Here is a 20,397-nt window from a genome sequence, read left to right as displayed (position 1 = left end):
CCTAAATATGTGAAATGTGGCTGCCACTTGCCAGTTCATGCAGTGATCCAGACAGAAAATGGCTTCTCAACTACCTTGATGATCTTGGGAGATTGCTGTCGAGGGAAAATGGAGGAAGCACAGAGGGCTTTTGGATTCATTATCTGAAAAGAATTTTGTCTGGACAGCTTTCTTTTCCTCTTCACAAGGTTCTTGATGTGTTGATCTTAGCGACCGACCATGCTTGGAGAATTTGCAATACAATTAGCTCTAGATCACAGAAAGCAGATGCACACTTACATAGTTAGGGTTGGGATTGAGGTAGAAGAGAAACTGAGCAGTACTATGGTTGACGTGAGCAAAATGTGGTGATATGTAGTATTCAGAAGTGATATTGAGAGTTACTGACAGAGATTGGGTTAATCTGTGGGACATGTCTGAATGCTTGCAGGATACCTAGGAATCTAGTGTTGGCAAGAGAAGCTGAGGAGAAAGTATTAGACATGGAAGCAGATTTAAGGGGCTAATGTTTATGCTGCAGAGGGAAAGTGGACTGAGATGAGAAAGATATGAGAGAAAATGAGAGGAAGGGAGGACAGAAAAGCGTGCTGGTTGCAGCTGAGTCTATGTGAGGAATAAAGTGAGCATGTTCAATTCTGGTGATAGATTTCTTTTGGAAGCTGAGGATATATACTCAATGTTGGGAAGGTTGAATGCAAAAATGATGAGTGTTAAAGTATAAAAGATAAATAACGCCTTTCTCCAACAGCTTAAGCTCTTGTAGAAGTTGGTTAGATAACATGGTATCAGAGCCAAAGGTCTCGAGTTCAAACCTCCCGGATGGCAAAAATCCACATACGATGGTCAGCCCAAAGTGGGACCACATGTGCCACGTGTTTGCCAAGTGGGCCACACGTGTGGGGGAGTGTTAAAGTATAAAAGATAAATAGCGTCTTTCTCCAACAGCTTAAGCTTTTGGAGAAGTTGGTTAGTTAACATGTTAGAAGTAATCTAGGGTTAGAGAAGAGAGGAAGAAGAGGAGTGAAGGTTGGAAAGACTCCACTAGAGAGCTCCTCATGAATATGATGTATATATAGGCCCAAACTAGGGCAACAACATACAATGACTACAATACCCCTAACTAATACAAGTAATGTCTAAACTAACCTAATACATTATTCAACACTCCCCCTCAAGCTGGAGTGTATATACTATGAAGCTTCAGCTTGCTACAAAGAAATACATCAACAACTAAAAAAGTTCAAGAAGCTCATGCACATCCAACTTGGTATAACACTCATCCTCAAGCTGGTGTGGTACATACATAATGAAAAACATAAACAAAAAAAACAAAGGCCACCATGAACAAAATCGAGATCAATGTCCATCATAAGAGTAGCTACCCTGAAGTAGCACAACAACGAGAGCGATCAAATAAGGCCTCTCCCTGAATGAGAGCACGGCGAACATATCCGCATATCGAGGGCAATGGAGGCGCCATGACAAGAACAGCTACAATCCAGAAGCAAAAGGGGCACACCAAAGGTGCGCACAACGAACATTAGCGAAGCAGCACAACGCCAAGTGAAGAGGATAGCAACTGATGGGGAAACCATCGAAGACAAGGTCGACGGAGAAACCGTTGCCTGGAGAGAAGGGATAGAGAGAAAGAGGATAACCAACCAACGATGAGGAAACCATCATCTGGAGACTAGGTCGACGGTATGAACATCGTCACCTGAAAAGATAATAAGATAGGAAGAGGATAACTAACCAGCGATGGGAAAACCATCGTCTGGTGACAACGTCGACGGCATGAATATCGACGCCTGAAGATAAGAAGAGGAAGATAACCAACCAACGATGGGGACATCATCGCCTGGAGACAAGGTCGACGGCATGAATATCGTCGCCTGAAAAGAGCCGACCAACGATGGGGAAACCATAGCCCAGAAAGGAGAGGTTGACGGAAAAAGACAGTCACCTGTAAGAGAGCCGACCAACGATGGATATGAAAGCCATCGCCCGAAAAAGGAGGAAGAAGATAGCATGAAGGGATAAGACATAAGGCCGAACAACACAAAGAGACATGAAAAACAAGACATGAAAACAAGACAACATTCCCTTAAGAAGACAAAGACAACACTAACAACACTCCCCATTAAGAAAAGACAACAAAGTAGACAACACTCCTAAGAAAAGACACAAAGAACTACATGAAAACACTCCCCCTTAAGTTGAAGGTCAAATACCTTCAACTTGCAACGAAAAGAAGGTAAACAAGGCACTACACCGCTTTCGGACATTTGATCAAACACTTGGTGTGCGCCGTAGAGAACAAGAAAAAGGAAAGATGACAAACAAGGCACTACACCTCTCTTAGACATTTTATCAAATACTTGGTGTGCGCCTTGAAGAACTACATAAAAGACATAGAAGGTAATAGAAAGAAAGAGATGATAAGAAGACGACAACAAGACAAGCACAAGAGCACAACAAGAAACAATACAAGACAACACTCCCCCTCTAGTTGAGGCCAAAGGCCTCAACTAGAAACAAAAAGAACACTTTCAAGACACAAAACCCCTTTAAGACATTTCATCAAACAGTTGGGGTGCACCTTGAAGATGAGATGAGAAAAACAAAGGCCATAGGCCAAAAAAGCTATAGAGAAGAGAAAATAAAGAGAGCTTTGAAGTGGAGGAGAACCCAAAATGGGTTTACACAAGTAATACAAACATGATCTTTGTTTTGTTTTGAGATATACGATAGAGGGAAAATGGGTTAAAAACGAAATGGGTTTGACGAAATGAAAGAGAAAGAGTGAGATTTCTAGGGTATAGAAATGGCTTTTTTTTTTATTTGGGTATTGTAGCGGATTAGCGATCTACTGTAGCGGTACTGTAGCGGGTTACAATAGCGGTACTGTAGCAGTTACTGTAGCAGGGAATGGAGGGGTTAGGGAAAAGGGAAGAGGGGCAATGGGAGGAGGAGGAGAAGGGAAGGACACAAGCACGAGAGAGATTTTCTTCAAAAAAAAATGGGTTTTAAAGACACGGAAAGAGAGATACTACGAGAGAGATATTTGAGGGATTTGAGATTTGAGGGAGAAACTATAGAGAGATAAAGAGAGGAAAACGAGATACGAGAGAGATACGAGAGAAATGGATGATGGCATGGAGGGAGATACTCTTCTTCTTTCCTTCTTGAAGGATCAACCCATTGACTTTGATACCATGTTAGAAGTAATCTAGGGTTAGAGAAGAGAGGAAGAAAAAGAGAAGTGAAGGTTGGAAGACTCCACTAGGGAGCTCCTCATGAATATGATGTATATATGGCTCAAACTAGGGCAACAACATACAATGACTACAATACCCCTAACTAATACAAGTAATGTCTAAACTAACATAATACATTATTCAACAATGAGAAACATGGACCCAATAGTGTAAGCCAACTGAATTCAGAAAAAAAAAAAATAATAATAATTAAATTGCACACTTCCCTTATCAACATCATTTCGGTGTAAGGGGATAAACAAAGGGCTATGTTAGCTCTAAGCACATGCTCAAACACATACATGCAGAGACAGACGGTTGGATGCAGCTTTTAGCCATTTCTTTTACACTAAACTACCCAATAAGGAGACAGGTATATAGTCTAATTAGGTTGGCTATTACCAGACAAATCAGATCATATGCAGTTGGGCATGTGAGCAATTATACAGTCACCCAAAAATCCCACCTTGAATAAGTTTCCAGTACTCCTTGATACATAAAAACTAGAATTGTGGCCCAACTCTTTAACAAGGTTATGCAGTTGGGCATGTGAGCAATTATACAGTCACCCAAAAATCCCACCTTGAATAAGTTTCCAGTACTCCTTGATACATAAAAACTAGAATTGTGGCCCAACTCTTTCACAAGGTACCAATTTGCGAATTTTTCTGGATGTCTTGTCAAAGAAGACCAATTACTTCGCACTATTTATGTGTGGGTGTAAAAAAAATCTATTTATGTTACTGGCTAAAGCCCTAAAACCTGTTCTTTCACGTGTAGTGTGACCCCAGTACAAAGACATGAAAATACTATACATTACCTGTGTATGCATTGTGTAAAACACCCCAAGACGACCCACAAAAGCTAGGATAACCAGATCACCTTTCTTGACATGAACTAAGTCCCCCCAACTCATCTGATTCAGCTTAACTGGTACTGTGGCACAACCAGCTGGAGGATGAAATACCAATAATCGGCAGCCCTACGCCCTACCTAGAGGATGGTTGTGTTAGCAAATGTGACACCAATACAAGGACAGACCAGACGAAGATACACAATAAACGTTTCAGAATGGAATCTCAGATGACCAACAAGCTGCAGGGAAATCAACGGCCACAAGTATTGATCCTTCAATGGCTGCAAAGTGAGTGATTGCCAACACGAACACCCACAGGCAATGACACAACAATGAAGACAAAACAAAATAGGGCACTTGCCAAGAAGAGCTATCTGTCTTAATTCATCATGCCTCTAGTTTAAACCAAGATGCCTTACTGAACTTCAAAACTAAAAGATGAATCGGTTGTATTAGTTCAGCAGCCTCATCAGCTAACCATATCCAGAAAAACTCCTGTAAAATGGCCATAATACTAGAATGACTCAGCAAAACCTACTGACTGAAACAGAAGATAATAAATGCACTCCTAGACAAGACCTAAAATACCAGACAAACCATTCATGACATATGGCATAATTGAAGAAACTTCCCCGATGTTATATAACCACTCCTAGATAAGGCCTAAAATACCAAACAAACCATTCAAGAAACTTCCCTTATGATGTACAAGCACTCCTAGATAAGACCTAAAATAGCAAACAAACCACTCATGGCATATGGTATAATTGAAGAGACTTCCGTTATGATGTACGTGCATACATTTGATATATTAAACAAGTGCATACTGATGGAGTAGGAGCACTAATCATTGATTCAAATTATCCTCATTCAACAACAAATCATATGGAGAATCTATTACAGATCCAAGAAGTTGGAGGCATGTGAAGACCAACATTTTGTAAGATTGCATCTATCACAGCATATACTAGCCCGCTTGCCCTATATACTACTGTCAAAGTTACCACATTTATTGAGGTATTAGGATGCAAAGAAAAATGGACTTGCTTCAAATGTCATTATGATACATTCCCACAGAAATGAGTTACAAATATGGCAGGATCACGCGATGACATGTAAAATATAAGGGCCAAGTTATCAAAATTTGAAGGACTCTAGTCTAATATAATATATTACCATTCGAAAAAAAAAGAGAGAACCCGTCTAATATAACTAGACCCATACAAACTACTGAGCAGGTCAATCAATATTATCCTCGACAACCTGACTGTTTGCAAATAGAGGCTCTCGTCGTTTGGGAAAACCTGTAATTTCAAGATTTTGCCCTCTATATTTCAATTCTGTAGCTGATCTAAAGTTGGGATCGGCAGAATTTGGCCTAAAAGAAGTGCCTGTTCCACCAGGATACCTATTGGGGGAGACATATCTTCTTGATGGACCTCTAATGGCACCTCCTCTCAAATCCCTGAGATCAGAAGACCTTGCAGACTCATCATAAGTTCTGTCTCCTGGGCCAGTTCCTAATGAAACTCCAGTTTCCACTGACGTGGTGCTAAAAGGATCATCTGGACCCCATGAAGTAAGTGAATCTCTCTTCTTGCCAAAGAACTGCCATGCACCAATAAGGAATAGAATGCAAATCACGACAGGGCTGCTCCAGAGCACAGTACTGATCTCTGCTTTGAAAACTGGAAGATTCGAACGATACAATCCAACATACCCACTTCCAAAGCCAAGAATCACAAGCCTTTCACGGTCAGTGGAGACTAAAGGCTTTCTGTTTGTAGAGCTTTCAAGCAGTGCATGTGAATTCAGAAATGAAGATATAATTTCGTCCATATTCACAAAAAATAGTGGCCGTGGGCCACCAACCCTATTGTAATGCGGAGAAGAAACATTGTACATGAAAACCTTCTCTTCATTAACTACAAGCAAATACCCTTTAATCGTCTGTACCGCAAGAGGCCCATCCATGTCTAATTTTCTCTTAGCTCTAACCACGCATTTGAAATTCACTATATCACCCAAAAGCATTACTTGTATCAGTTCACGCTCAGATGAAAACCCATATGCCTTTGATCGCTCTGATGCGTCCAACACGTAATTTTTTGCAACAGACCCATTCATCCCTTCACATTCAGATTCCCTAATAGTCATACTCCTCAAATCCAATGATCCCACACCATTCTCCGTCAAAAACAAAAGCCTCTGCTTCAAGAACACGAGTGGCCGACTCAGTGATGTGGCAGCACCAAAAAGTGTACCATTCTCAAAGAACACCCTAATCCTCCCATTAATGTCCGAACACATTACATATCTCATCCTCCCCACTTGGTGCAATTCCAAAACCAGCACTGACAAATCCTCATCGCCCTTTCCTGGCATAACAAGTACACGTGACATTTCCATAAAAAGAGAATGCCAATCCTCACCATTCGCCGCCGCCTCCCAAACCCGATGAACTAAGATCGCCCCGTCTTTATGTCCAGTGACCAGCACAGTCTCATTCTTCCAAAGAGTCATATAAGAAAGCATCGAAGTAATGGGCGAATTTGACAATGTGTTGAACTCAACCAAGACATCACCATTCAATAAGAAAATGTAAACCCTTCCTTTCTCGTCGCCCACTGCAACATACTTACTAAGCCCCTCATAATCCTCATATGGCAGTACATTTATGCAAGTCACTTCATATTCGAGCTTCACCGCTGAGAGAAACCGAAACCGCTCCGACCATGAAGGCTTGAATTTCGTCACTGTAACTCCCCTTCCCCTCTCTGCTGCACCAACTTTCCCTTCAAAAACCCCATCTTTTTTTACGTCCAACGACCTGATTCCGCCATGATCATTACTATCAATCTTTTCAGTCTGCACAAAATGAAGCACTGGTTCCTCGACAAGCTGGCGCTTTTTGGCAGATCCAAAATTATGAAAATCCAAAATAGAAGATTCCAGTTTAGCAACTGTTTCAGTAAGGTTTTTCACTAAATCCTCAAGCTTTTTCAATTGAATTTCTTGCCGATCTGAGAGACATAAAGAATCGCTCTCGTGACCTTGTTTATTTTCGATTTTGTTTTCGTGTACTTGTTCAAATTCAATTCCATAGCAGAAACTTACAAAGAAGCTGAAACGAGACGAAGGAGCTAAAATGAAAATAAGAAGAAGCACAGAAATCTTGCCTTTTGCGAATACTGCCATGACTGTAGTTCAAAGGTTGTATTCCTTTTCAGAGTTCCGCCATTGTTGAATTCACAAAAGCCAAGCGCCTGATCGTATCTTTGGTGAAAATTTCTGATTCTTGCTTCAAATCAGGGATAAATCTTGCGTTAAAACAAGATGAAAACGAAGAAATTGAGAGAAGATTAGAAGAACCCTAATCTTAATTCTATTTCAAAGAAAATGAAAGGGTAAAAGATGAAGCTTAGGGTTTAGGGATTTAAGATAAGGCTTAGGGTTTCAAGGTTTTGCGGAGAAATAGGGCAAAGAAAAAACCCCTTGCAAATTTTAGGATCGCGAGTGTAATGGGAATCGATATATGAGAAGAGGAGATGAGAGTTGCAGATTTTAGGTTTAGGGTTAGGGTTAGTTCAGAGCATGGTTGAGAGAGAGCGATGAAGAGCGGGCAGAGAGTAATGAAGAGGGGGGTTTGGACATATATTAAAGAGGACATTTTTATAGGCCGAAGGGGTGTCTGAGTTAAGGGGTATTTTGGTGATTTTGAGTGGTATTTAAATTATTTTGTTTCGGACTATGGTGAGAGATTCGTGTTGAAGAGACATTTTTTTGTAAGAGGAAGGTACAGCGAAACGTAACTGCGACGACTATAGGTTTTGTCAAGTAGACGCGTTTTGAAAAACTTTGGCTTTCGGTTTGGGAAATGTTATATTCGCACCGTTTTTTTACACGGGGCAGCCCCCTCTAGTGTAAAAGAGTAGTAGTAAACAAGGTTTAAAATTTCGGTTTCGGTACCGGTTTCGGACCCTGAAATTTCGAAATTTCGATCTAAATCTGGTAAAAAACCCGAAACCAATATATTATTCAATATTAAATTTGGTCGAAAAACAGATTTTTTGGGTGCCAAAATAAATGACCTTTTAGGTTTTAATCGATTTCGGATTTCGGTCAAAATTTAAAACCATGGTAGTAAATACAGTAGAGGACTACAGGGGGGCTGTCCCAGGCAACAAAGTCGCAAAATATATCACTTTCCTTTGGTTTTTGGGTGTTACTGTAGAGAGATTTGGTCTTTGGCGTGGATAGGTCTGTGCCCCCAACATCTTCTTATAGGATGATCCCAATCCTTGGTTGTGTAGAGATTTTTATACTGTACTTTTTTTTTGAGTAATGCTAGGGAAACTGAAAATATGACCTAAAACACGACCCGACCAATTGATTCTTTTCACAACATGCCAAGTTATGTGAGCAACCCCTTAGATTTAGGAAAATCAACAAAAAGTAATTTTTTTGTACACATGGCATATTCTCATTGCAGGTCCCATGCTCAGTGTTACTCTCGCTCTTCATATCAATTTCCTTTTCTTTTCTGAGCTGTGTACTTTACACCGAACATATCTGAGGGTTGTCCCCGTCAAGTTGTCTCTCTCACATTGTATCTCTCCTCCACTCTCGTGTCTTGTTGAGCTCACTGGAGGCCTTTCTATGACTAAATCCATCACTTTGTGCTTTGAATGTTGTGTTGTCTCTCTCAAATTAAAAAGAAAAGCTAGTCGGGATTGGCTACTCCAACAGGAAGAGGGTGAGCTGTATGAGCCGCCACAGCTCCGACCAGTTCCTAAGCAGCAGCCACAGGCAACCATTGCCTATAGAAGGTTGCCTTGTTTTCAGCAAGAAATCGGGGGACAAGTTCCCCTGAGCTTCCCCTAGGGGGGCCAGCCTCACTCAAGAAGCACTCAATATAGTGTAAATAATATGATATATTTCATCGAGTTAAAAATGGGAGTTTGTTTATACTCTCGAACTAAAATTTTGGAAAGAAGGATTAATGATGCAAACATAAGGCGACATGTGACTTTAAAGCCCGACATTGTCAATTAAGTAGCAAATTGAAGAATGAATTGGTAATGAAACTAATGAAAAAACGCAAATATGCAACAATAAACTGCTTGTCATGACATCTTGAGTGGTTGCCCGTCCAGGTAGGCAGTTATCCCTTTATCAAAGTGGCTGAGCTTTGGAGTTGTACCTTCAAGGCTTCAACAAAGTCGATACGAAAAATACTTATGAGAGCTAAGATTTTTCCAAAATTAATTATGCAACGCCTTTACACGCAAGATGTTTACATACGAATTAAAAGCCGAAGAATATGTTGGGGACCCGGGTGGTACTCACACTTAAAAGCTAGCCATTAAAGGAAGGTGTCAAAGCTCTTATAAGCCCTTCCACATCCATTCACTTTTTCAATGTGGGATCTTTGCTTTTCGCATGGAACCCCCAACAATCTCCCACTCCACTCAGAAGCAACACAGGAGCTACAAGATCTTTCCTGAGGATTTTCTCTATCCTCAAGGGTACATTGGGTTACGGTGCCCCAGCTCTAATATCACTTGTTGGAAGACATGTAGAATTCACCCTTAAAATCTAGCTGTCAGGAGAGGGTGCCGAAGCCCTTCCATATCCATTCACTTTTCTGATATGGGATCTGTGCAAGAAAATGCTGTGAGGCATCTGAACACGAAAAATTTGCAAGAAAAATTACTTAATTTCCATGTTATTTTCTCTGCACGAAAAATTGACTTCATCTGAGCGAGAATATAGACTTCCACGGCAATTGGGTCTTCTGAGTATGCCCTCAATATTGATGGGCGGAATTGCGGAGGGAAGAGCGAGTCTTCATATGGTTAGCGCCTAAAAATTTCGTTAGATTAGTAGGTGGGATCCGAATCTGATTGTTGCCCAAATATTGTAGTTTGGGATTTGCTAGGGACCATCGCATGAATGCCTTTTTGCGATGGTCCCTAGCAAATCTCTTGTAGTTTACATAGCAACAAAATTCTTTGGGAGATGATTAATTCGCACCCTCTACAGGATAATTTGCACCCTTGTAGAGTGAATTGAGGCCCAAAAGGCAAAAGCGTTGGATTCTTCCGCGTACCCTCCTTTTTTTGACGCTTTTTGACGTCAATTCAGTGCTGCGAATTATCCTAAATGGAGTGCGAATTTATCAACTCCCAAGTCTTTTTGCTGACGTGGCACGAATAATAAATCCGCAAAATCCCCTCTAAAACCGTGGTTAGCGATACAGCCCAAGTTACGCTTCTAAAAACGTCAGTTGTCAGGCTGGCATTGACGTCAAAGTACGTATTTCATGGGGATTTTGATATTTTCACCCCCTCCGCAGTACGCATTCGCCCCATGTTTGACGCCTTTTAACGTCAAATCACGTTAACAGTGGAGCGAATTCGTACTGCAAGGGGGTGTGAAAATATCAACACACTTTTCTGTTTATCCAATCAAATTAAATTAGTGGATTAGCTATTTTAGACTAGTACACGTGGTGTCCAGCCATTCGTTGATCTAAAGGCCCCGCCAATCACATCGCAACATCAGGACCGTAGATTATTTCAATGGCATCCTATAAATTCACGCCCATACAATCTTTACAGAGAGGTCTTTGTTTTGCGATGCTGCAAATCAGTTGCGGTGGATTTGGTGACCGATGTGAGTCTCGAAACCCTAGCCTTTTAGTTCCTCTGATTTCTTCTTATATTCTATATATATCTTCGATCATCTCTTTGAGTGTAGATCTTTTTTCTATCTAATCATTCATCGTATCTTAGAATTTATTTAGGGTTTTCTGAAGAGCGATTTCTATCATTTTTTTTTTTTTTTTTTTTTATCAATCGTTGAGGATGTATTATGTTCCAGATTATTGAGTCTTTTTTCCTATCTTATTCCAGATTGTTCCGAAGGCTTTTTCTGAAGAGGGATTTCCATATTTCTTCAATCTTAGGGATTTTGGAGTTTTTTTTTCACATTTGGCTGGGAGGCTTTATTTTTCACGATAAATCGGAGTCTCCAATTTCCTAAAATCAGGAAACAAAATTCCGGAAACTAGTCTCTCCGGCAATGAGAAGTTGCTAAAAATTCGGAAATAAAAAACTCTCCTCAAAACCGGAAAGATAGTAGAGTTTTTTGTTTCCGGATTTTTAGCAACTTCTCATCACCTGAGCCACTAGTTCGGGGATTTTGTTTCCTGATTTTTAGCGATTTCTTGCTTTTGGGTGATTCTTTCCACGATGGAGGATGAAGGTAATAATCAGAACCCTTTACTAGAGAGGTTGATGCTGGGAGATGGTAGCTTTACCAAAGAGGAAAGGCTTCTTTTATTGATTCTTGCAGTGCGGGCGATGGTGAAGTATTTCAGTTTTTCTTATGTGTTTTTCAATATCGCTCTTAATCAGAAGAGATGGTTTGTGAGTTTTCATGTCACCTGCATAATCATGGTGGTTAGGAATTTCAAAAAAAAAAATGGTGGTTAGGAATTTCGATCGGGGAAAAAGAAATGAAAAGATGGAGATGTAAAAGTGGCAATTGTAAAGTCATATAGGGTAGTACGGCTGTGCTTTTGCAGGTGCGCTTGCGGGCCGGTCACTATTAATAAAATTTCCTTTTTTTTTAGGCGAGGGAGGGTTTTTCCGGGCTATTATTTTTTCTGCTCGGTCCTCCCTCGCTCACCTCTCTCTCTCTCTCTCTCTCTCTCTCTCTCTCTCATTATTTCCTACTCCCAAACAATAGGAAATAATGTTTATACTAATCCTTGGCTGCATAAATTGAGCACCAACTGGCTCCGCCCCCCATTTGATATCAAGAATCACTCCCATTCGACATCAAGAATCACCATTGTAATCTGAAGCATCAGGTATGGCATCCTCGCCTTTTTATCATTTTATCAAGAGAGAATAAACAGATAAATTGACTGAGAAATATATATATATATATATATATATATAGACACACACACACACACACACACACACGCGCGCGCACGTGTGGCCGGGAGCTGTTATATTGGTAACTTAGGCATGGGATCAAGAGCTGTTATATTGGCAACTTAAAGCCTTGAGTAATTAAGAAATTTTTATATGGTAAATGCCTATCAGAGATTAGAACGTAAAAACATCGGACAATTCTTGTTTGCATTATATGAAATCCCATTATTTGAGGGCTACTAATGATGCATGGTAGCTCGCGCTTTCTTATCACTCATAGTGTTTTCATTACATTGATTCATTCGACACCAATCCCTTGCAAGTTTCCACCCTCCCCTTTACTATATGCCTTTGCTTCTACTATGAAAGGAGCAACAGAGCAACCACTGGTGACATATGTATGTGACTATTTTGACAGTTACTGAGGTGGAAACCTGTGGGCAAATCAAGAAAAGATGATTGCTGGTTTGTCATACTGTGGGTCTTCTAAATGTAGTCTTCATGGGGACTGTTGACTTCATGGAATCTTTCCGCATGGTGAAGAACACTTTAGGATGTTTATCTACAAAAGGTGAAAATTCTGTTCAGGGACTCTTGATTTCTCATACTGTGGTTCATCTCAAGAAATTTACTGGATTTGATTTTGGAGATTGACTTCGTGGAGTATCTACACGCTGCGAAGAATCTTGTTAGAGGATTGCATTTCTTGTGTGTACATCTTGCTGGCCCTGCTTGTTTGAGGTTTAGTTAATGTAATATTTCTACTTGGTAGTTAATGCTCAAGGTTTGAACACCATCTAATCCAATTAAACCTTAGGTATGGCATACTTCTTAAATGAAATGATTTCTTTTTTTAATTAAATTCTAGTATTTCAGTAAAGCCGAAGATTTCGGACTGATTCCTGTAAGTATTACCAGTAAGTGCTTATGATTAGGGTTTTGGAATTAAACACGATGTTTGACGTGCAGTCCGGTGGCAGTGCCTATTGTGGTACAATTGTTGATATAGACAGAGACTGAAAGCTTATGATGGTTTCGGTGGTGTGACTACTGTCAAGGGATTGTGGAGCTCCTGCTGCCACTGTATAATTGGTTCCTTCTTGTATGGTATTATTATCATTTTGGTGTGATGGGTTTTTCGAAGAACTGGTATCAAATAGCATATTCAGAAATTTGTTCAACTCTTGCTGCTGGATCATGTAAAGAAGCACATGGAGAAATCACTAATCCAAAGCGTGGTTCATTGATTAGATATTTCTCAGGCTTCACTAGCCACCACCACTTCACTTGCTGGTGGCTACAGGATGAAGAACTTTCATATCATAGGGTGATTGAGAAAGTTTTTTTTTCTCTCATACCATTTTGCTCTTTGATTATGCTTTGGAGATTATTGCATTGGGGCGATTCTTTCCACCTTTGAGGTACCAATCGGAACCCTTTTAACTGTAAATCTATTGTTTCTTTTGTAATTTGGTTTATAATCTTGTTTCTTAAGTTGTAGTTCTTGTAATTTTTTCACATTTTTGGCTTTAATATATATGTTTAATCACTTTTTTGCAGGTGTCTTAGAGTAGATTTACAAAAGAGGAAAGGCTTCTGTGATTCTTGAGTCTTCATGCTGGGCAATGGTAGCTTTATAGAGGCGAAAAGTCTTCCTTTATTGGTTCTTGCATCATGATGATGGGCGATGGTGAAGTATTTCAGTTTTTCTCATGCTCATCAATAGGTCTTAGTATTAGAAGAGATGGTTTGTGTGTTTTCATATACCTGCATAATCACAGCGGTTGGTACTTGAGATGTAAAAGTGGTGGCGATTGTAAATTTGTATAGGTAGTATGGCTGTGCCTTTGCAGGTGCGCTTGCGGGCCAGTCACTATTAATAAAATTTCCATTTTTTTTTAGATGAGGGAGGGTTTTTTCCGGGCTATTTAATATTCTTTTTCTGCTCGGGCCCTCCCTTTCTCGCTCGTCTTGTGTCCTCTCTCACTATCTATCTCTCTTCTATTATTTCCTAATCCCAAACAAAAATGTTTGGGAGTAGGAAATATTGGTGTTTTCTTAGTTCTAATCCCTGGCTGTGTTAATCAAACAGCACCTGGCACCGCCCAGCATTCAACTTTAAGAATCACCTCCTCGCTCAAATCCAACATCAACTTGAGCGTTGTCATTTGAAACGTCAGGTATGGCAAACTTGCCTTTTATCATTATATAGACAGAATAAACTGATAATTTAAATGGCAAATATCAATTATTGGTTTCAGACGAATGATAGATGCAAGGGCTTGCACTTAATGATGTGGATTCAATCAGGAGCCCTTTTCTGGCTCTTTATGCAAGGGCGCCCTTGCATCTATCATTCCTCTTGGTTTTAATGGCTGAAATGGAACTATGTCAACATATCAACGACGGGCGACAAAAAATTTTCATGTCACATTTATCTTTGTGGGCATGGGGTCGTGAGCTTTTATACTGGCAACTCAGGCATGGGGTCAGAAGCTGTTATATTGGCTACTTAAAGCCTTGGGCCTGCTGATTTATACGGTAAGTGCCTATCTGAGATTAGAAAGCAAAAACATGAGGCAATTCTTGTTTGCATATGAAATCCCCATTATTTGAGGGCTACTAATGATACATGGCAGCTCTTCATATTGCTCATATCTATGTATCTTTCCTGATGTTGATTCCTTCACCATAAAACCTTTGCAAGTTTTGACCGTTCCCTTTACAATATGCCTTTGCTTCTACTCTGAATGGAGCAACTGAACAACCACTGACATCTGTATGGCACTATTTTGACAGTTTCTTTGATAAGGGACTGTTGATTTCTGATACTGTGGTTCATCTAAAGAAATTTCCTGGATTTGATTATTTGAGATTGACTTCATGTAGTATCTCCACACGGCGAAAAAATCCTGTTAGCGAGGATTGCATTTCTCGTAATTAATCTTTCTCTTTACTATATTTTGGGACAACTCCAGTCAAACTTCCTTAATCAACAGAAGCATGTCCAATGATCAACTTCAAGAGTCGAACACCATCTAATAATCCATTTAAGACTTGGGTATCGCAGACTTCCCAACATGATCTAATAATCCATTTAAGACTTGGGTATCGCAGACTTCCCAACATGATCTAATAATCCATTTAAGACTTGGGTATCGCAGACTTCCCAACATGAATGATTTTTTTTTAAATATATATTCTATTATTTCAGTAAAGCTGAAGATTTCAGCAGAAAATTTTGTTGATTCCTACAAGCATTACACTAAGTGCGTATGATTAGGGTTTTGGCGTTAACCCCAATGTTTGACACAGTCCGCTGGTAGTGTTTTTTTTTTTAACGTTGTTTGCTTGTAGTGCCTATTGTGATGTAATGGTCTATATAGACAGAGACCGAAAGCTTATGATGGTTCGGTGTGACTACTGTCGAGGGATTGTGGAGCTCCTGCTGCCACTGTTTATTTGTATAGTTGGTTACTTCTTGTATGATATTATTGTTATTTTGGTGTGATGTATTTTCTATTGAACTGGTATCAAAGAGCATATTCAGAAATTTGTTCAGCTCTTGCTGCTGGATCATATAAAGAAGCACACGGAGAAATCACGTATCTAACAAGTTTACCAGGGAGTTTCATCGGTTGTATTTTTCTCAGGCTTCACGTGCTGTTGGCTACCGGATGAGGAACTTTCCACCTTGGAGGTACCAATCGGAACCCTTCAACTGCAATTCTATTGTTTCTTTTCTATTTGGTTTATTTTTTTCATTTCTTGTGTCGTAGTTTTTTTTTAATGAGGTACAAGTATCAGTTGTTGGTTTTAATGGCTGATTAAAGTTCAATGGCTAAAATGAAACTTAGCCAACCTATCAACCTACATTTTACTTCAGAGGAAATGTAATGTTTAAGCTGTTTATCTAAAATCAAAAGAACCGTGAGCATCAGGAATTTTTTTTGGTAAAGGACTAACAAATATCACATTTATCTTCACAGGTCTGTGGTCAGGAGCTGTTATACTGTCCACTTAGCCTTGAGCAATTATGAAATTTTATATGGCAAATACCACTCTGGTAAATCTTGTTTGCATTGCCCTTTATTTGAGAACTACCAATTGCACGATTGCCATCGCTTTCGTATCATTCACAGTGTTTGCCGTGTCTAATTTATACTGTTCAAGGATTGCTTACATAATTGTTATGCATCTTTCTTTACGATATGATAATATCTGATTCATTTGATTCATTTGCCATCAACTTTTCACCCTTACCTTTCCAACATGCCAGTGGTTCTTCTATGAAAGGTGAAACCACGGTAACATCTGTATAGTTGGCCTTGTGTGTCTACTATGCATCAGGTAGATACCATTTGGTTGTTGTTGTGTGGTTTTTTAGTTGAATGGAAAATTATGTGTGCATGCTTCTTTTCTACCTTACATATTCGTGTGCTTTTAATCTTTGGCTACTACGCATTAGGTAGATGCCATTTGTTTGTTGTACTGTGGTTATTGTTATTTGAATGGAAAATTAACTGTGCATGCTTCTTTTCTACGCAACATATTCGTGTGCTTTTAATCTTTCAGTAGGTGTTGGGGAATTGTCTGCGTTCTGTTCCTATTGTGAATAGAAGAAACCATAGTTGCCAGGGTGGGAAACGAATTCGGGAAGTGAAGCATGAAACGGAAACGGGAAATGCAGAGAAAAAATAGAGGGGAAACGAAAAACAGGAAAATGATAGAAATCGCATGAGAAACACCTTGAGAAATGTCTTAGGAAATGCATTAGAAGCATTTCAGCAACAATTAAGAAACACAAGTGAAAACATATGAAATATAATGAAAAGACGAAATATATGGTTTTGTAATAAAATTTGTTAATTTAAAATTTCTATTTGAATATTTCTTATTTTTATTTTTTATTACAATATGTTCTATTGTTTTTCTTTTTATTATCTATATTGCACGATTTGTTCGGTGTGTTTTCAAAACGATTTTAGTAAGTTTCACACGTATTTTCTCCACACATTTCACATACGTTTTCTACGAGGTTCACACGTTTCTCAAGGTTTCACACGTTTCATATAAGTTTCTCATATGTTTCCCATACGTTTCAGAGACGTTGCCAATTTTTTCTATCATGTTTCGAAAACGTTTCCAAAACATGTTTTAAGGGAAATGAGTTTCCCGCCTGCTCAAGTTTCTGGCTACTATGGAAGAAGTTGTTAAAATGGATTTAGAAGTGACTATTTGGCTGTTTCGTTGAGGGTCAGGAAAGGAAAGGAGCTTGTGGGGGCGAACTAAGCAATTCTTGATGTGCAGCGACGCATATGCAACCAAAGATGTGGATTTCTCGTGGGAAACTTCTCGCTGGTTCTGCTTGTTTGAGGTTGAGTTAATTGAATTTTTCTACATGGTAGTTAATGATCTCAGTGAAAATGAAATTATTTTTGTTACATTCTATTATTTCAGTAAATCTGAAGATTTTGGTACAAAATTTTGCTCATTCCTATCACAAACAGTCCACTGGTGGTGCCTACTGTGGTGTAATTGTCTATATAGGCAGAGTGTTAAGCTTTTGATTGTTCCCATGGCATGCCGCAGCTTATTTGTGTAGTCTTTTCTTTCTTGTATGGTATTATTATCATTTTGTTGTGATGGGGTTGTCTGGAGAACTGGTCTCAAATTGCACTTTTCAGAAATTTGTTCAACTCTTGCTGCTGGGTCATGCAACTAGAGGTAGATGTGCTATGTCTCCCAGGGCGTTTTGCTCAGTTCAAGTTATTAGAACAACCTTCAATTTATGATGACAATCCCACTCTTTATAGCCCTAACTAGATAATTTTCATCTCAATGAGCTGTAACTATAATTTCTATGGAAAAAATTCGGTTCCTGCCTCTTTTATGTATTTTACATATGATTTGCTAGGGAATTTCGCAGAAAGGCGTTTAGCGGCTGTCTTTTGCATGAGAGAACAACCACACAGGCTCATTTTTCAGCAGGTGGCGTGGCTGTTCTCTCATGCAAAAGTCAGCCGCGAAGTGCATTTCTGCAAAATTCCCTAGCAAATTCCATGTTACATACATCATTAGTGCCTGTGCACCATTTCCACTTTCTAATTAGTAAAACTTGAATGGTCACTTCTGTTTTGTTTTTTCATAATACCATTAAATCATAGTAAAAGAATCTGACCGTTTTGTTTTTTCACAATACCATTAAATCATAGTAAAAGAATCACGCCATCTCTCTTATGGGAAGAATTGATCGAGAACCATACTAAATGTGTCCTTCACTATCGAAATGACTATTTTGTGTAATTTATCAATGGCAACTTTTTCTAATGATGAAATGAAATTGTTGTATTTTAGATCGAAAAATATATTTATTAACACTCCCTTATTTTGTTGATTGCACTTTTATATATGCAAATAATGTTCAGAGGTGTATTATGTGAAGGATTTTTCATTAATCTCCGGATTACAATTCGCTCATGTTTTTAGCAGATGTTGCCCTTCGAAATGGTTTTTTGCGAAATTGCCTGGCTAATCCCTAATTAGCTGAGCACTCATGAACAGAAGGTGCTGTCATTCTGGGTCTTTAGCTCAAGTTTGGAAGAGCCCTTGAGAACTGAGGCTATTTCTCAAGAGGATGGTGGTTCAAATCCACCAAGATCCTGAAGAAGGTTTCATCTTTGGGTGCCCAGTAGATGTCTATAGTATGAATAGATACGGGCCTTATCAAAATTGGTATGATTTTTTATACGGTCCAAAGCAGGAGCAATCCTAGTTGGGCAAGGTTTTATTAATAATTCTGATTGGGAAAGGTTTTATTAAACATGTTACAACCCTACTAACCATGGTAATATTGATTTAGGACCAGCACATTTTGGATTTTGAGTCCCAAACTGATTATTGGACACAAAATTATGTCCCCTTCATGGTTACTGATATGTCTGAAACCATGGCCCATCAGATCTCTTTGCGAAAATGACAAAAACCCTTCTCTTCTTACTTTTACGATTTCAATGTCATTGCTTCTTTGGTTGAAACCCTAGACATCCCTCCATCTCTCTATCTGTGTTTTGTGGGAATTGGGTATTTCTAATGGTGGACTGAAACCCGAGGGTTGTATTCTGTTTGGAGGGTTTAGTGGGGTTTTGCTGCAAATGGAGGCTTGTTGCAAAATCTCTCCACAAATAAATGTCCGAGTTTGTAAGTTTTCTACTTGTTTTATTTGGGCCCTTAGAGTTGTGATTTCAGTTAGTTTTCCAGATTTCTCTCATTTTTATTTAGGGAGATGATATTTTCTCCCCTCTGCAGTACGCATTCGCCCCATTATAACGTGAACAGTGGGCAACTTTAACGCTTTTTGACTTCAAATAACGTTATAATGGGGCGAATGCGTACTGCAGAGGGGTGAAAATATCATCTCCCTTTATTTATCCTTAGCGAATTTGCTAGGCAATTTCATGGAAAGCCATTGACTGGCTTTTGCATGTGAGAACGGCCACATAAAGTCAACCTGTGTGGCCGTTCTCACATGCAAAACCTAGCTGCGAAATTGCCCATCAATGTTAACTGGAAAACGTGGATAAAGTTGTTGTATTCAAAGGATATGTTTACCGTCAATAAAGAGAGAAGAAAATTCAATTTTTAGTTTTATTAGAGGCTATAAGCAAGCTAACATTTTAAAATAGGTCTAAAGAAGAATCAATCATCAACATCCCTAGAAATCTGTTTTTAAGCTTCAATTGGGTTTTATCTTTTCTATCTTTTGTCGAATTATTGTGTGGTTATGCCATTTCTGCAGTTTGTGGTTCCGCAAGGCGCACGCTCAGTGGATTGAAAAGGGCAACCCATGTAGTAATTCAGGGTATTGTGAATATGAATGTCATTTAGGAGGTGGGAACCATGTCTGCAGAAGTCCACTGGCAGGGAGTTACAATTCTTTTCTTTATAGTTTCCTGGCAACCAAACATCATTATCACATGGTTTCCTTTTCCTTTTCTTTCCATTTGCCATGTTATTTTCTTCTACTTTCCCACTGGAGGAAAACAACTGAACACACCCTATGAGTGTGGAGATGGAAAATGCTGCCAAGTATCCGAAAAATCAAATTTCCATGTTATTTCCACTGCAATTGATCCATCTGAGTGGGCCCTCAAAATATCAATGGGCTGAATTCCTGGCCATATTAACAGGGAAGGAAGACAGAGACTTCACACGGTTTTTTCTTTCAGCTCGGGCCCTCCCTCGCTCGCTTCTCTCTCTCTCTCTCTCTCTCTCTCTCTCTCAAACAAATATGTTTGGGGGTAGGAAATAATGTTTATAGATTACTGTTTTCTTA

The 20,397-nt window shown here is 39.3% G+C and overlaps 1 protein-coding gene and 1 long non-coding RNA gene across 3 annotated transcripts; one reads left to right on the top strand and one right to left on the bottom strand.

Moving 5' to 3' along the window:
* Window positions 1-5,139: 5,139 nt before the first annotated feature.
* Window positions 5,140-7,869, bottom strand: LOC143884833 (putative membrane protein At1g75140). Its single transcript, XM_077388645.1, has one exon. The coding sequence runs from the start codon at window positions 7,309-7,311 to the stop codon at window positions 5,353-5,355; it is 1,959 nt and encodes a 652-aa protein (XP_077244760.1). The 5' UTR covers window positions 7,312-7,869; the 3' UTR covers window positions 5,140-5,352.
* Window positions 7,870-10,742: 2,873 nt separating this feature from the next.
* LOC143883441 (uncharacterized) lies at window positions 10,743-16,130 on the top strand. 2 transcript variants are annotated; one of them, XR_013252389.1, is made up of 5 exons: window positions 10,743-10,791; window positions 11,031-13,483; window positions 13,623-14,603; window positions 15,716-15,762; window positions 16,052-16,091. It is a non-coding gene; the product is annotated as an uncharacterized LOC143883441 (long non-coding RNA). The 2 variants fall into 2 exon arrangements; XR_013252388.1 differs by having other exon boundaries at window positions 13,623-15,762; window positions 16,052-16,130.
* Window positions 16,131-20,397: the final 4,267 nt, after the last annotated feature.

The sequence above is a fragment of the Tasmannia lanceolata genome, unplaced genomic scaffold (assembly GCF_043159265.1).
Source record: "Tasmannia lanceolata isolate RefF3 unplaced genomic scaffold, GAP_Taslan_0.1 ptg000008l, whole genome shotgun sequence".
Classification (NCBI taxonomy): Eukaryota; Viridiplantae; Streptophyta; class Magnoliopsida; order Canellales; family Winteraceae; genus Tasmannia; species Tasmannia lanceolata.
The sequence above is the reverse complement of the archived record's forward strand: the minus strand, read 5'-3'. Positions and strand labels throughout refer to the sequence as shown.

Bases quoted from the DNA above. Each gene is read 5' to 3' on its own strand.
- LOC143884833 (XM_077388645.1), bottom strand. From the start codon at position 7,311: ATGGCAGTATTCGCAAAAGGCAAGATTTCTGTGCTTCTTCTTATTTTC.